We start from the raw sequence: 17,909 nt of genomic DNA, 5'->3' as shown, positions 1-17,909 counted from the left end.
GAGGAAGGAATGCAATGAGTACGTTAAACGACGGAGGGCATGAGAGGGGCACCACTACTTCTGCCCCCAAGAAGCAATATATACTGCGAGCTCCATAATGACAGTTCTGAAGGCCTGCTTGTTAACGCAATTTACCGTGGACAGGGGCTCAAAATTCTCTAATGTGGTGCCATGTGGTTAAAAAGAGAAGCTGGAGGCAGCCGAGCTGTACCATTAAAGGGTTAAGTGGCAACCAGGTGCACAATTACGGAAAAGTTGTGATTAACTTCGTGATAGGCCAAGATGAATATGAGGCCGGAATGCAAGTGATAAGAAGTAGAGAGAAATGCTACGAAGGTATACTAGGGTTGAATTTCCTGTCAGCTAACCACACTCAGATCGATGTAGCAAAGAGAGAAATCCGTTTCGGTCATAATGATTATGGCTGCAATGGGAACTCTAAGAGTCAGACTCAAAAGAATGTTAGGGACATTGAGGTAATGCGCAAACCTAGTAGCGGAACAAGTATACAGTTCCGAATCGACGTACATTTGACTGAAAGTGAGCGCATCCCCCCGGGAACAGGAAAAACACTGTATATCAACGTGAAGATACCGAAGTGCCGAGGAAGTAATTTGTTGTTAACAGAGCCATCAGTAAACGGTAATTTGCTAGACCGGAAGCACTGTTATGTAGCAAGAACTGTCAGTGTTATTGAGGACGAACCAAATGGGAAACTGCGAGTTCCAGTGAACATTGCTAACATGAGTAACGCGGAAGTGGAATTACCACGTGGAACTACTGTGGCAACAGTATCGAACCTAGATCCACAAGACGTGATAGAAATCCCTACTAAGGAGAAAGAGGTACAAGTAGCAACTTACGGTCCACCGAATGTCAATACAGGAGAGGCAACTGTCGAAGCACGTGGATCAATCGAACAAGAGCTGGTTACTAAATTATACCATTTATCGCCAGAGGATCGGGAAATAATTTTACCAGTGCTACTTAGCTACTCGGATCTCTTCCGTCAGCAGGATAATCTTCCAGCAACTCCATTAGTTCAACATAGAATACATACCGGAGGAGCAGCACCCATCGCTCAACGACCATGCAGAATTCTTTACAGCCAACAAGCCTTAGTCTATTTGAGTAACCCCGTGTTGAAGAAGGGTCACGTTAAGAAATTTAAATTGCATTGGAAAGGGCCATATAAGGTCCTTGAAATTATCTCCCCGGTCACATTAAAAGTCCAATTACCGTTTCGCTCTATCATAGTGCACGTGAACCGTGTAAAGCCATATCTGAGCAATCCAGTGCCGGAACCAGCTGATGAACCGGAAGAACGACCCCGAGGCAGACCCCGGAAGCAGCTGAGACTTCCGCAGAGCACTCCCGACGGTAACCAGCCGGTGTGCCATCAACGCCGAGATCCACAGTTCGATGCTGAGGAGCCAGGTCGCCACCGAAAGTGCCCCGGTGCAGCCACGAGCTCCCCCTCGTCAAGGTATCTGCTACAGCCGAGATAATGCTAAGCGTGTGCTAAGTGCGTATACATCGTTTACAGCAGTGTGCAGTGTCTAATTGCATATGTGCAGAAGCGGAAGTGTGTTATTCTGGTAACAACAGAGTCAGTGTTAACATTGTTCTTATTGCAGAAGACTAGCTTCTTGCCTTCATTATGTTAAATTTAAGGATAATGATTGTTTTTGCTTTGATCACTTGCTTTTGTTTTAGGTTTTGTTTGTCTTTTAGAATCCTTCTGCATCAATCTGGTGTTCTTTTCAAACCACAAACTAATACGATAGTAGCTAGTGGTAATTTTAAGATTATTTTGAAGTATAAAGTAAGTGAGGTAGAAGAGCAGTTTCAGAACATAAGTGAACTCATGAACCTTATTGAGGCAATTCCAGTCAACCATACGATATGGGATCCAACACTGTCATGGTATCATAGTTGGGTTATGGCTAAAAACCAAGTCAAGGTAGCCTTTACTGCGTATAGAAGGGAAATTGATTGCTACTTAAATCTTTTACCCCACAATAATCTTGTTAGACGTAAGTGGGCTTGGTTTGAGTTTGGTGGCAATATACTCAGAACTGTCTTCGGAACATTAACTAACAGGGACTTGGTTGACATGAGTAACAAGTTAGAGCAGCTAGGGGAAGAAGTACATTCCAATGGTAAAGATCTCTCTGAACATTTAGTGATACTACGCGATATGCAGCAGATAATTACTAATAATACCATGTTCCTTGGTAAGGTTGTTAAGCAGTTCATAGCTCATTTTAGGGATCTGTACAATGAGACTACAAGAGTCCAAAGGGAATTATGTAACAAAGTCAATATCTTGAATGCCCATGTAGAATTAAATACTTTGTTGTTTAGGATTACAGATAGTTTGTCAAATGCAGGACTAGATGCTTCTAATCTGAGGCAGGCCATTGAAACTAGCTCAGCTAATCATTTGAGCTGTGTTTTGCTGCACCCTGAAGATTTTTTGGCATTGCTAATAGCTATGGAAAGGAAACTAATTAATCCTGCGACTATGATCCTACCTGTCAATATGCAAAATATGTATTTCTACTACCAATTGAGTGATGTAGATGCAATCATGATGGACAATGAATTGGCTCTAATTGTCACCATTCCCTTAGCAGACTCCAGATGTCACTTTGAAGTTTACCGCATGTATAACTATCCAGTATTTTGGGCGCCCCTCCATACCTATGTTCAGTACCATCTGCGGGAGTACCTCTGAATTAGTCAGGACCAAAGATATTTCTTAGCTCTATCTCAGAGCACCTTTCAAGAATGTGAGCAAACAAAAAAACTTGTTTGTCCTTTGAATATCATATTTTTCGACAGTCGTGTATACAGCTGTGAGAGAGATCTTTTCAGGAATGTTCAACCCCGGAACTACTGTCACAGGAACCCGAAAACACTCATTCAAACCTTCCTACAATGGTTCGCAGAAGGTATCATCTACTCTTTCAACTCAACAATTGACCTGACCTTCATGTGTAACAAGTCCTTCTCCCCCTTTATCCAAAAGATACAAGGTAGTGGTTTTGGGTAGACATAGAAAACTGTGAGCTGTCAAGTGACTTTTCCCATGTACCCCAAATATCCCAGGGCACCTTGTATGTAGAAGGCAAGTTATCTGTAACTCCCATTTCTACTGTGTTCCACAATAATACTTACTTATTTGAGTCAATGAATTCATTCAACTTTAATTAAAGTGGGACAGTCGAACTGTACAACCAATTAGTTCAATCCATAAATACTAGTGGCAACGATTTGAATATGATTCATGCTTTTACCAGTATTAACCAGTATCAACAAACTACTCTGAGTACCATTACTTTAAAGCTTTCCATTGGACTAACTACAACTTTTGCAATAATTTTGTTATGTTTGATCACCTTTGGTTTTTATGTATTAAAGCGGTCAAGGCCCTCTGCACCTGCTGAGCTCAAATGCGTTACTGCAGGTGACATTGTAGTTGACTTGGCACCTATTGTGAATGAAGCCTAAGGTTATTAGAAGTTATTTGGTAAAGGATTGTTAATGAGCCACCAGGTAACTCAATTTTAATTGGGAGGGTGGTGTAAGGGAACGGGTGAAGTAGGAAAGTGATCATTCACCCTCCAGCGCTGTACACATATTTCCATCACCACTGATTCTGCAATGCCGGGACGCTGCCCGCGCAAGTCAGTTAGCAACGCAGAATAAAAGTGGGTCTTTCTGTGCCGGGTGGCTGTTGTCATCAGACACCCTGCTGCGTCGTCAGACATCGGGCTTCTACGTCTCATTCGGGTCGGTAGGCTGCGAGGACACTGACTGCTTTTGAGTATGTATGTAATGAGTTTTTAATAAAAGTTAAAGTAAATTATTCGACCGTGTACAAATGCTGATCACCGGCTTGCCCTAAGACCCTCACGCCCACCCGCCATCATCCTGACCAGTCAAATACCTTATAAAATGTTAATAAATTAGTAATGTAAGTATTTTATTGTAGACATGTACAATTTGCACACACATTTGGTAATAAAAAACAAATACATCAATGTAATGAAAGAGCTTGCATATTTTTGCAAATATTTTCAATTCTTGGTTGAACAGAAGAAAGTGCACGAGGTAAATCATTAGCAATATTGAGTTTGCTGTTTTTATTTTGATCGCTACAACTGCTGAAGATGCTCTTTCACATAACTAAGTGCTTGAAAAATGATAAGTTGCTGTGCTTGCTTTGCTATGCTTGGATAAACTTTAAGATATTTTATCCAAGATAATGACTCATCCATCTTCTCTAAGTCATATTTGGCTGCAGAATCTTTTTAATTTCCACAGCTTGTTCTTGTAGTGTTTCTCACAGTATATCAACATGAAAAGGATCTGTTGCCAATCTGTAAATCACATGAGGTAGGTAAGTAGCATTTGAATTCGTCAGTGAGATGCTGAAAATGATTTGATATTTTAATTGTAGTATCAGATTGCTTAAATATATCAAAGCGTGATTCTTCCAGGAATCCAAGTAATGTGGGAAAACAGGAATAATTGCAGGGCTACAATTTTATGCTTCCGAAGTTGCAACTTGTCAGTATATGCTGCGATAGCATCCTGATGACAAATTATGTTACAATCTATACCTTGCAATTTCAAGTTCACAGTGTTCAATGAGCCAAAAATATCTGACAGGTAAGTCAACACAACTTTAACACTTGGCTTATAGGGTTCCACATACAATTCAGTTTGGTGTGGATTTTCCAAAAACTGAACCACCTCATCTCTTTAAGTTCAAATAATCTAGCTAACATATTTCATTTCCAGAGCCAGTGTACTTTTATATGAAATAGCAATTTTTTATGTTCTGTTCCCAAATCTCCACGAAGGGCCGTAAAAATGCAAGTATTTAACGCACTCTTTTTAACATTATTCACAATTTTGATGCATAATTTTAAGATGTCATTCATTTAGTTTGAGAGCGTCTTAGCTGCCAGGGCTTGATAGTGTATAACAGAGAATTGAAAAAACGCTGATTCTTTTCTCTGACCATCTGCACGAATTCTGAGCGAGATTCCCGGTTTCCCAGTTAAAAATACAGTTTCTCTCAGGTGAAATACATTTTTTCCGTGTTAAGTGACAACATTACTTTTCACTGGAGCTGTAAAACTTATCAATCCTTCAAATGGTAAAGGTTTTGTTTGTCAGTGTACAGCCTCTAGGCACGTTAGGAAAATAAACATACAAAAAAATAAATAAATAAATAAGTAACCCATTTTGGAAAGATATTTGTTGCATGACAATACGCACACTGCATAAATGCAAATTCCACCAATTACAGCATGCTGCTTCCGAAGCACTGAAATACAGAGTGCGATCTCACCACTCAATGACAGCACATATTCAGAGAATAGTGCATGTTATGTAGTCAGCCAAATGGCAACACCAGTATTTAATAGTGTGAATACACAAATACATACACTATTGCTACAAGAGAAGCTAAGCTTTCACATATAATATTTGTAGTCAAAAATTTTTTGCCGTTTTTTTTCCAAAGGCTATGATTAAGCAAAATCCTTAGGGCACAGCTTAATTTCAGCAATTGAATATTTCTAACAAGCAAGATTATAAATTTCACTGCTGTATAGCGAACATCTTGTGGATTACCTGGTTGAATATATGTTCTATCAAGCACTTCAACTTTTACATTGGAAAGTCAATTATGAATAGACTTCCTCAAGAACTAACCACGCACTTTTAAGGATAATTATACTCTTTGCCATCAATATTATGCAATTTGCAAGCTATGAAAGACCTAAAACAAATAAGAAAAACTAAACTTGAAGCTTGGCCTTTGTGGTGTGTGTTAACCTTAAAGATACAGAAAACACAAAAGCGCCAGTAAAATTTGAAATAATGGCATGAAATGCTGGTCTTCTGGGCACAAAATTTTGCTAAATGGCTGGTCCCCAAAGTTAAGTTTTAAGTGAGAATCAAATGCTCTTAAGATTTAAGAAATTCATCACACATTCTCGCACATAACATAATTTCTTTTTGCTTAATAGGAAATTTACTTTGAAAGTAACACTTTTTATATTACAATTCGCAACAGTTTCCTGTGACCTGTTAAAAATATAAACAGCTGTGATGCCACAATCATCAAAAGCATTTTGTCGTCAGGAATAATTGCATAGTATTCGTCCTAAAGCCTTGACACATTTTGCTATCAGTTTGTATGTGTTTTCTGTTGTAAATGGCCTATTTTCTTTGCAACTACAGTTTTATTTTGCTCCTATTATCGCATTTATGTTTTATTGCTGCAGTATTATTGTGCAGGAGTGGGCTGAAGTAAAATTCTTTGTCAGAGTATCAATTCTTACCAGACAAAATTACAAAAATTACAACAATGAAAAATTCCCAGAATTCTAAAAAATTACTGGATTTTTCCTGGACGAAAAAATTCTGGTCTTTTCCAGGATTTCCTGGTGTGTGACTTTTCATAGCCTCTGAGATGAGAAGCGATAACTCGTAGGAACCTAGGATCGCTTTATTAGAAGACTGATGAACAATGGATACAGTACTATCAAACTCCATAAGTTTTCAAACTTGTTCATTTTGTAGCAAAAAAACTCCATCAGGTTCCCTTTTAAAGCATTATGTTAAGTCCACAAATGCTGTTTGAGACAACAAGGTCTCATGGTATCACTGCTCTCAATACTTTATACATAACAAATAATACACTGTGGCTGGTTGACACCACTGTTTTGTACAGTGTCAAAAATGTATTTAATGCAATCATCACCATATTTGCATTTCTTCGATAAAACCCATGGCGAAGTACAGAAGAAGAAGAAGAAGAAGAAGAAGGAAAAAAAAAGATAACAAATCACTTTCAAATCAGAAGTAAATACGACTAAACTGCTTGTGTGATCACTACTGCCTGAACAACTCGATCCAACAAGACTAGAGTGCAGGGTGTATACGTGGACAAAGAAAAAAAAATTCCCGGATTTCCCGGGTAAAAATACACTTTCTCCTGGGTGAAAATAAACTTTTTCCGTGTTAAGTGACAGTCTACTCTTCCTCGGCGCTGTATAACTCATCAATTGTTTCAATGTTTTTATATACCGATGTAGAGTTTCCCGGCACCTTAGAAAAGGAAACTCAGGGGGGGAAAACACTTTTTGAAAGACCTTTGATGTGCAGCAACATGTATGCTGCATATTTCCGTATTACGAAGGTATAAATTTGAATTCCACCAAACACAGCATGTCACTTTCCGAAGCATTGAAATCGTGACTGCGATGCGCTTTTGTAAGCCAGCCATAGCTCATGTCATGTGATCTCGCCAGCTGATGACAGAATAGGACACGTAATGGAGTCAGCCAATAGCAAGATCACTCTTAAATAGCGCGAACATACAAATAAGAAAAGTTAATGGTTTAAATTAATATACATAACATTCACATATAATATTGGTCTCTAAGATTAATAAACTGTAAGAGAAGCTAAGCTTCCACATATAATGTTGATCTTCTTTGCGCGTGTTACACTTTAAGATACATCACACTAATGTGCCAGTAAAATTTTTAATAACGACGTAAATGTCTGATCTTCTGGGCTCAAAATTCTTCTAAATGGTCGTCCTCAAAGAGTTGATTTTTAAGTGAGAGTCAAATGCTTTGTAATTTAAGAAATTCATCGTTCATCTTGCGTAAATGGAAATTTGGTTTGAATATAACGCTTTTCAAACCACCATTCGCAATATTCAGCAGTTGGAAGAGAGCGCCAGATAGTAGGTGTCACCGTGCTTACACAGCTACGATGACGCACGAAGCCCATATGTTCGTACGTGTTAAACATTAAAAGATCTTCCATTATGTCATAAAATAAACAAGACATCAGAGGATACTTAAAGAGCAGCACAATTTCGTGAACCATACTAAAACGCATAATTCTGCTTAAATGCACATTCATATGTCCAGATTCATATGTAAATTTTCTTGGAGTACCAGTACTGTATTATCTCGTGTTTGGTTCTTTATTATGGCATAATGCCATAGGTGCACTTAAAATGCAGCGAACAGTTGAAACTAGCCAATAGTGTGAAATTAAACACTTCGTTTCAAATAAAGCAGAAAAAATTAATGAAACCCAAATCTCTTTAGCAAACCGGGGAAAAAAACCACACCTTCATTGTTTTGCAAGGTGATTAATGCTTGACTGTCAGGAAGGTGGAAATAAAATGTAAAACTAATAACGTATTTTAGCCTTCCGTAATTATGCGAACGTATTTCAATTCATTTGATAACTCCCAGCCGCAAAAATCCGTTTGTTATCATTTAATGTGAGAGCAATAAACGAAGAGGAAACAACAAAATCACTGAACGTAAACACAGGTCACGTGGAGACGACCCATCTCCCCACCACAACTTAGACTGCTCTGGGCACCAGCGCCAGCTTTTCTATATTTCCAAACCGGGACGATATTAAGTAGTGGCGCCCAGCCATACTTCAGTAACCAGAAGCGAAAGAAGATAGAACTCATACGCGACTCAACTGCGCATGCGCAAGAGCACGCCCGCAACTGCTCAAGCGTCACGCTCATTGGAGGCAATTTGTTGTTATGAAGCATTATAGTCTTCCTAAAGCCTTTGACACACTTTGCTGTTGGCAGACGCTTGTATGAGCACTGTGTTTTGTTGTATACGGCGCATGTCCTTTGCAATTTAAGTTTTATTTTCGTTTTCTTTTCTCTCGTTCGCGTTTTGTTGCTGCAGCATTATTCTGCAATAGTGGGATACAGTAATATCCTTTGTTAGAGTATTGGTTCTTACCAGTCAAAATCACAAAAATTCAACTGAAAACTAAAACAATTAAAAATTCCCGGAATTCTATACAATTCCCGGGTTTTTCCTGGTTTTCTCCCGGAATTCTATACAATTCCCGGGTTTTTCCCGGATCTCCCGGGTCGTATACACCCTGGAGTGCCAATGCTTCTTAGAAACAAAGCACTACTTGCAAAAATTACTATATCGTTGAAGTTGTGAGAAATCCTATCCAGAGGACAGTTGGCACACAAAGGTTCCGAATCAGGCAGACATGTGACAATCTGCCAAGTTTTTGCACGTCTACTGTATTCGTACACTACGAATTCCAGCCATCTGGTTGGCTACTGTTACTTACTGTGCTTACATTCAAGCAGATAACCCAAGATGAAAATTGACCTCAGTACACAGGAAATACCGGATATCCAGCAAATAGTTCATCGTAAGTACTTACACATCTGTCTTTATTAAATAGCTACTTTTTTAACAACATAATGCACTGGTACTGTTCCTCCCAGCTGCATGCCATTTTAAACGTCCCCAGAACCCACTTGGGGTGTGTGCCCCACAGTTTGAAAATCAATGCATTAGGAGGAACATTTCTCTAGGCCTGTCAACTTTTAGAACACCCCGAACAATGTTACCCACAGCCCTAGCCCATCCACATTGGTGGTTTCATCTATGGACACCTTGATCGTTAATCAGCAACACTAATTCGTATTTTGTTGAGTGCCTCACAACACAGGGATAAATAGTTCTTTCTCAGTGTACAGTCATCTGGACCTGGATATGCTGTGTACTTCTCCACAAAGTGCTGGATGTGTTGATTCTTTGGCTTCTCCAATGGGATTTTGCAAGACACCATCCTCTCGCACAAGTCCTTGAAGAATGATTGCATGGTTGCAGATGGACTTGTCTGCTCAAATTGCAGTGTTTGTCAGCTGTCATTTTTGGCAGTTGTCCTTACATACCTGCTGTGTTTGGTAACATTACACTTATGTTGCACATTAAAGTACTTTTCTGTCTTACATAGTTTACAAAATAAAATTTCCCTGTTAGTGTTGAAGGATTGTGGAAGTCGCCAGCAGAACATCCGTAGATGCACAGTGAAGGATAGCATTATTCTGTGGCGGCGCACACAAAGGACAAATTGTTTATTCATTGATTATATATAATAGCTCTGTTATTGATTCAATGTTAACATGAGCTTTTCGTTGCAATTAAAAAAAAAATATTGTAGCCTAACTACTTTGTGAGTCTTTCTGAAGATTGTAATGAGTAGTATGTGGCTAAAGTGGTGACCCCGTACAAAGAATTTCGTTGTAGACAAACAAATGCAGCCCAGTTCAATTTCATCTAAGGGTTTACCATATTGCTTCGTGTACCTCGACGACATCTTTGTTTTTTCGTTGTCTGAGGAATTGCACGAACTACATCTAAGGACTGTTTACCAACGTATTGAGGCATATGGCATTTCGGCCAATGAATCAAAGTGTTTACTTCGACAACGTCAGGTGCCATTCTTGGGTAACTCAGTGACAGCAGCAGGTATCAGCCCACCGCAAGACCAACTCCACCTTATCGAAGAGATGACTCGTCCCATCGACTATCGCCAACTACGCCAGTTTCTTGGAGCAGTTAACTTCTACAGACAACATCTGCCTAATGCGGCGGCCATTCAATCACCTTTGACATCATCACTAGTCGGCAAGGATGCAGTAGGCAAATAACCTTTACAGTGGACATCAGAGATGCAGATGGCATTCGACAAGATCAAAACCTGTCTATGTCAGGCAATAATGTTGGCACATCCGGATCCTCAAGCTTGACTGGCAATTGTTGTGGATGCGAGCCAGCAGGCAATAGGTGCAGCTCTACACCAGAAGGTGGGAAACAATTGGCAGCCCCTAGGTTTCTTCTCCCGTAAGCTTACATCATCACAAGTAAAATGGAGTGCCTATGATAGGGAGCTACTGGTAATTTATGAAGCCATCAGGCATTTCCCACTGCAAGTAGAAGGCAAACCATTCACTGTTTTCACAGACCACAAGCCAATTACCTTCGCTTCAGTAAGAAGAAGGATGGTTGCTCACCACGACAATTTAGACAACTTGAGTTTATCGCCTAGTTTTCGACAGACCTGCAGCACAAAAAAGGAGCTGAGAATGTTGGGGAAGATTTCCTGTCTAGGTTGGAAACAATCTCTCACACTATTGACTACAAGGAAATACCTGCAGCACAGGAAACAGACCAGCAATTTGCTAAACTGTCTCATGATAGTATGTCCGGATTACGCTTACAACGAATACAACCTACGGGTGAACACTTCTGAGTTTGGTGTGACGTAACGCAAGCAAAACCGAGACCGTTCATACCTGAGAGACTGCGACGACAATTATTTGATAGCATCCACGGACTGGATCATCCGGGAATAAACGCCAGCATCAAACTAATGACAGACAGAGTCATGTGGACCGGTATAAATAGAGACTGCCGTAATTGATCAAAAACGTGCCTGGACTTTCAGAGGGCCAAGGTGGGGCGACATGTGCATGAAGCGGTAGGAAACTTCCCACTTACCACACAACGTTTCACACATGTGTACCTGGACATTGTGGGACCGCTTTTGCCGTCGGAAGGATACCGTTATCCCCTCACTGCGGTGGACCGCTTCACCAGATGGGCAGAGGCGATTCCGTTATCGGATATTTCAGCAGAAACGGTGGCATGTGTATTTCTTTCATCTTGGATCGCACATTTCGGCTGCCCTTTCCATGTCACCACAGACCAGGGGCATCAGTTTGAATCGACGTTGTTCTCAGAATTGGTCAACCTCTGCGGGTTCCAACATCATCGCACCACAGCGTACCACCCGGCAAGCAATGGGATGGTGGAACGCTGGCATAGAACATTAAAAGCTGCATTAATGTGCCATGCACAATCTTGGTTGTCAGCGTTACCACTAGTTTTGTTGGGCCTATGCACAGCATTGAAAATGGATTTAGGGGCATTCACCGCAGAATTGGTTTATGGTGAACCCGTAACGACTGCCTGCAGAATTCTTTACCGATAAAGAAGGGGCACGACAGACCAAATTGCCGTTTACATTGCAAATGGTACGCAAGCATTTGGCCAGACTTCGCCCATCTCCTGTCTCGAGACATGGAGCAGTAAATACATTCGTGCACAAAGATTTACACTCATGTACACATGTGATGCTACGGACGGACGCTGTCAAGTCACCGCTGCAGCCTCCATATTCTGGACCTTACAGAGTGCTCTCTCAGGATGAGCATGCCATGCAGATAGATCTAAATGGAAAGAGTCAAGTGGTATCATTGGGACTGCTCAAACCTGCACATATGTTACTGACTGAAGAGGACACAAAGGTCAGGCACCAAGTGCCACCTTCCACACCACTGGACCAGGATGACACCACCACAACAGGAAGCAGTACCGTCACTACCAGCAACAGAAGCTGAAGAAGTTCAACCAATGCCTTCAGTACACACAAGAGCTGGGCGTTGGGTGAAATATAAATACCCCTACTTTCCCAGAGCTCCGCTCTATCGGAGGGGGGCTGTGTGGGAGTCGCCAGCAGAACATCCGTAGACGCACAGTGAAGAATAGCATTATTCGGTGGCGGTGCGCACAAAGGACAGATTGTTTATTCTTTGATTATATATAATAGTTCTGTTGTTATTGATTCAATGTTAATATGAGCTTTTCGTTGCAATTAAAAAAAAAGTATTATAGCCTAACTACTTCGTGAGTCTTTCTGAAGATTGTAATAAGTAGTAGGTGGCTAAAGGATTTTTCCTCCAAAATCATGAACAAAACCTTGAAAATTCATGCTGTTCGAGCACTTTACTTTCAGCATGTTGAACTAGATTGAGTCTGTATTGAAACTGAAAAGACACAACCCATGTGTGATGTTTATGTTGTTAGCCACCTTTGTTTGCTTTGTTGAAGCTGCGCAACAATGTCTTAAATCAGTGAATCGATTACCGAGTTTACTCTAAAATTCAGGAAGAAAATAAGACTTGTCATTAAAATCCAGGTCCTAATGACTGACTCTACTGAAGCTTTAGGGAGTCTATTGCGCCTTGCAACATCATCTTGGCTGGATATTAGTTTTGCCATTAATTACTTACGCAGCTTTAGTAATAAACCAATGGTTTGTCACTGGAAAATGGCGAGACATCTTTCGGTGCCTCTAAGGAACTATGAAGCAAGGTATATTCTTTGATAGAAGCTCAACACTGCTCTGACTAGGCTGATTATGATTATGAATGCGATATTTCAATTAGAAGTGCCATCAGTGAAGTTCTTATCATGTGAGGAGGAGCTACTGTCTAGTACACTCTAAAACTCAAGAAAAGTACCTAACTACCTTTCTTCGATTGATGATATATATCGGATATGATGCCTTGTACAAGAACTTGGAATTTCAGGCTCGAATCAACTGACAAAACTGAGAATTGTCGATCAAGCTGCCATACGTAGACTAATACCTATGAAGTAAAAATAACGAGCGTCAAGAAACATACTGAAATTACATGGATGTTTATTCAACAACATATGAAAATGACTATCAAACTGAAACATGTGGAAATTTCAAGTCCATTTGCTAACACACTGACTAAACTACAGATTTGTCAAGTCTCTAAGAATTAAGGAGAGAGATAATTAAGGAGGCGTGTCGAGAGTTAATTATTTTTGTATGTTTTATTTTTTACATGTTTGTTCGAAGCGTTTTTATGTTTGTTCCAAGTATTTTTTAAAATTATGCTGTAGTAATCACTCTTTGCTCTGTCAGTTGTTTCTTATCCAGGCATGATGTATGTGTGTAGGTTGTACTGAAGTGTACACCTTTAAACACCACCAAAACTAATTACTTACCACCGAAACTAGAATTTATCAAGACTGTATTACCTTTAATTAACATACAAATACTTCGGCAGCTGCACCCACTAAAAGAGTGCAAGTTCAGATCAGAGGAGTGCAAGACCAATGTAGCACAAGATCAGGTTAAAACTGTCTTGATTTGAAGAAAAATTAGTGAAGAAATTTTGTAAAATCATTAAATGTAGCTTTACGCCACCTTTTTGGGTACGTGTTGTTATTTCGGAGTACTAAAAATTCCAAACTTTAAATCCAGGACACACTTTCACTTTTCAGGCACAATATCCTTCAATTGTGGAAAGTTTCATAATCTCGTAGATATAAGCGCAATTGAGGAACATTTTTGTTTCAATTACTGGCAGGGGAGTGCTATAACAAGCAGCATAGATGACATCTTGTGCACTAAAGGAAAAACTGCAAGCAGCATGTACAAATGAAACACAGGATGATATGAGTCCCTCCATCAAATTCGTGACAATTGGTACATTGCCAGGCAGTAAAGACTTCGGTCTGAAATGGTAGCAGTCCTTGAATTATCCATAACATCCCAGTTGATCACATTGGCTGCCAACCTTTATTTCCATTACTTCCGTGACCACAGAACCTCTAAGGGATAAGGCTGTGTTCAGAATATGATTGTCTTATTTCCATGTAATAGCCAGTAGAAATATCTTGTTTAGCCCCTGCAAATTTTTTTGGCTTGAGTTTTATAGATTCTTTTTGTAAAAGAAAATTATACTTCACAATACCCGTAAGAGATGCTGGTAAGTGCAAGATAATTTTCACATGCTACAGATTGATCATCTGGTGGCGATAAAGCATTAATAAACATCAGCTTGTAATTTCCTGCACCTGTTGTTTGATACTATTTCTTCACCATGACTTTTACAAATCGTATTTCTACTTACAACTTACCTGCACTCCTGCCCACATTTGTTTGAACGACATTTTGGGCATGGGAAGTGGCAGCCAACACATGTCTCATCTAGGCAATCACAAAGATCCTTTCCAGTGGCAATATAGATACCTCTGTCATCATATAAACTGGCAGCTTGCCTGCGCCTATAACATACATATAAATACTGCATGTCAAACGAATTTATTTTATAAGAATAATCAACAAACTGGACATATTAAATTATACTGATAGGTAACCTAAGTCTTTCTGAGTATCATTATTAATCATACATTTAATTACATAATTGCTTAATACTGATATTATTAATAAGTATTTTCCATTTTCTGCTCTTACTGCTTAAAAATAAATAGTATTTATCATAAATGAATGTGGGGCAGTAGAAGATTACCGATAACAATTACATGATAAGGGTGGCAAGCACCAACCAGGAGTAAGTGAAACTAAAGTAGTATGTCACTAAAAGAGAAGGAAATCGGTGACTTCCAGCTGATAGTGCTGAACTAAAGGAGTCAATTAATCCAGGAGTAAATTTTTCATTTACTTCTGAAGTAAATTTATTTACTCCATTACTGGTGGAGAGCATGATTGAAGAGTATGCTACTACATTAGTGACTTAAGGAGGATAAAATGCCAAAATTTACTCCCAGGCAGTAGTAGGAGTAAAGTAAGAGAGTAAGGTGCAATCTTTGAGTTCTGTGTTTTAAGCATAGACTGCTATGGATTACATGGACTGTGAAGAATATATGGAGATGGAAGAAGTAGTGAACATACCAAGAATGAGGGTTGTAATGGAGAGGAGAGATCCACTTGTGATGTATAGCGACAGTGATTTCAATGAGTGGTTGGGTTTCGTAAGGAATCTTTTGAGTTGCTGCTTGGTATACTGGAGCCATTACTGCAGCATAATTCTGACAGGAACCGTGCTTTGTCTCGTAGGCTGAAACTACTTCGTGGACTGCAAATCTTTCCCACAGGTACTTAACAAATCGTAGCAGGGGATTGTACTACTGCTGGAAGAGCTTTTAACAGTGTGATAAACTGTGTCATTGCCTTAAAGCCACTGTACATGTCCATGCCACAGAGCCAAGAAAATATACCAAAGAATTCTATCTAATGGGTGGATTCCCAAATGTCATAGGGGCCATAGACTGTGTACATATACCCATACTTTGTCCTTCTGGAGTACAAGCAGAACTATACAGAAATCTCAAGGATTTCTTTTCTCTCAATACACAAATCATCCATGATGCTAATAGGAAGATTTTTAATGTGGCAAGCCGTTGGCCAGGTTCTACGCATGATGCACACATTTGGGACATTAGCAGAGTTGCTGCAGAATTTGAAAATGGACAATATGATGGGTTGCTTATTGGAGATAGTGAATATGCTCTCTCCAAACATCTTACGACACCTGAGTTCTGAGCCCACACAGGAGGCGAATGGAGCTACAATTGAGCTCATATTGCTACCACATGTGTAATAGAGTGATCGTTCGGTGTCCGGGAGAAATGTTTCCAAATTCTCACTAAAACAATGCGATTTAAACCAAACAAGTGTGGGAATTTTATTGTGGCTGGTGCAGTTCTATACAACTTTGGAATAGATGTTAGAGATGTGTTTCACCCTGATGCTGTGGAGGTGAATGACATCGAACAATATGCATTTCAGCCAGAAGCAGATGATGCAGGCCAAGCAGTCAGAAGGTCTATTACACTTAATTACTTTAATTAAAAATTGTACCTAGTTTGCTAGAAAAATTAGAAGTAAAATAAGCCATAAGATTGTTATTACTGCAGTGAAAAATGACTCATTTTATTTATGTGCGATTTATAGTTACATTTTTTTCCTTTCTTTTTTGCTACGGAACTAACATTCTCATTTTATTTTGTAACTGAGCACACAAAGTCATACAATGTTTCAATTATTTAAAAAAAAAAACTTCTTTTATAATATTGATAATTCAGATAAATATTAGAATGTGGTATTAACAAAAATTATTACCGATGCTAAAATGATAAACAGAAATATTATGCCATGCAAGAAACAAGAACATATTAACCATTTGAAAAAATACCAAGGAAATAAAAGATGTTTTATGCATATTAATATTTTCTTATTCATTCCATAAAACCCAAATTTCTTGAGCACACTGGTTGAAGGACTGGAACCTGAAGATTGCACCATTACGTTCTTGAATTTATTCATAATTTCCATTTTAAGGTTAAGCTCTTCTTATATGATTTCTCTTTGTCTTTCTATTAATAACATTTTTGCATTGTATTCCTCTTGTATTAAACACATTTTTAAGGAATGAAGCTCATCTGCTTTTTTCAACAACTCTCGGTTCTTCACTACAACCGCATGTCCTCTCCCTGATAATGCAGGCTGAGGTTCAATGACTATTGGATGAAGTTCCTCCTTCAGCAGTTTCATAGCCACTTGCAGAGCAGTTATCATCAAAATTGCTTGAAAGTATCACATTACCTTCAGATGTGTCATTGTCATTAACTCCAGCTATTCTCTCGGAAACTTGTGGAAACCATTTCACTAATTATTTGGCTTATATCATCTATCTTCATCTCACTTACTCCATCGCCAGTTTGAAATTGTTCTCGTATACTTCCAGCTTTTGTTTTCTTTGCTTTCACTTTCTTTTCCTTCCATATTACTGTAAGCTGCTCTCGTGAGCTTTGTGCAAGAGCTTCTGTGTTGTATTCAACATGTATTTTTTCCCAAGCATACTTTTTCCTTTTTAGCCTGTTGACATCGTGCTTTTTAGATTTAATAGTAGTTATGTACTTTTTCATTATTTCAGGAAACTATTCTTTTTCATTTTCTAATACGGCTTTTGAACATTTCTTGGCTACCTCCATGTTGCTGCTAGCTTGTATCTCAAACTGGTACTTAAATTAACACGTGTCACCAACCAACCATGGACAATGGTAGCTGTGGATGGCAGGATTAACAACAGATTCATCCATTAATAGAACATTTTTTTTTCATAATACACAGATCTTGCCTTTAATTAGTAAAATAGCATTTAGATTTTCCAATTTTAACAATTTAATTTAATGATCCTGTCTAGCTTCTAAAATTATAGCGATGAATATAAGTTACGCAAAAAGTGATGCAATAATGTCTGCTGACAATCAATATTTTCCGAGAGGGAATGTAGTGCTTGTGCCAGCAGTGTGCAGAAATGGCTTACTTTTTTTAGTAAAAAGGCGTTACTACTTTAGTTATAAGTACAGAAGTAAATAGAAATTGAGCTC

General features: G+C 39.0%; 1 protein-coding gene across 1 annotated transcript in view; it reads right to left on the bottom strand.

Moving 5' to 3' along the window:
* Positions 1-17,909, bottom strand: part of LOC124619904 (ARL14 effector protein) — a 72,072-nt gene that overhangs the window by 23,675 nt on the left and 30,488 nt on the right. The window contains exon 3 of the mRNA XM_047146538.1: positions 14,634-14,780. Coding sequence (XP_047002494.1) covers positions 14,634-14,780 — 147 coding nt within the window. The remainder of the gene's footprint in view (positions 1-14,633; positions 14,781-17,909) is intronic.

This window comes from Schistocerca americana, chromosome 6 (assembly GCF_021461395.2).
Source record: "Schistocerca americana isolate TAMUIC-IGC-003095 chromosome 6, iqSchAmer2.1, whole genome shotgun sequence".
NCBI lineage: Eukaryota > Metazoa > Arthropoda > Insecta > Orthoptera > Acrididae > Schistocerca > Schistocerca americana.
The sequence above is the reverse complement of the archived record's forward strand: the minus strand, read 5'-3'. Positions and strand labels throughout refer to the sequence as shown.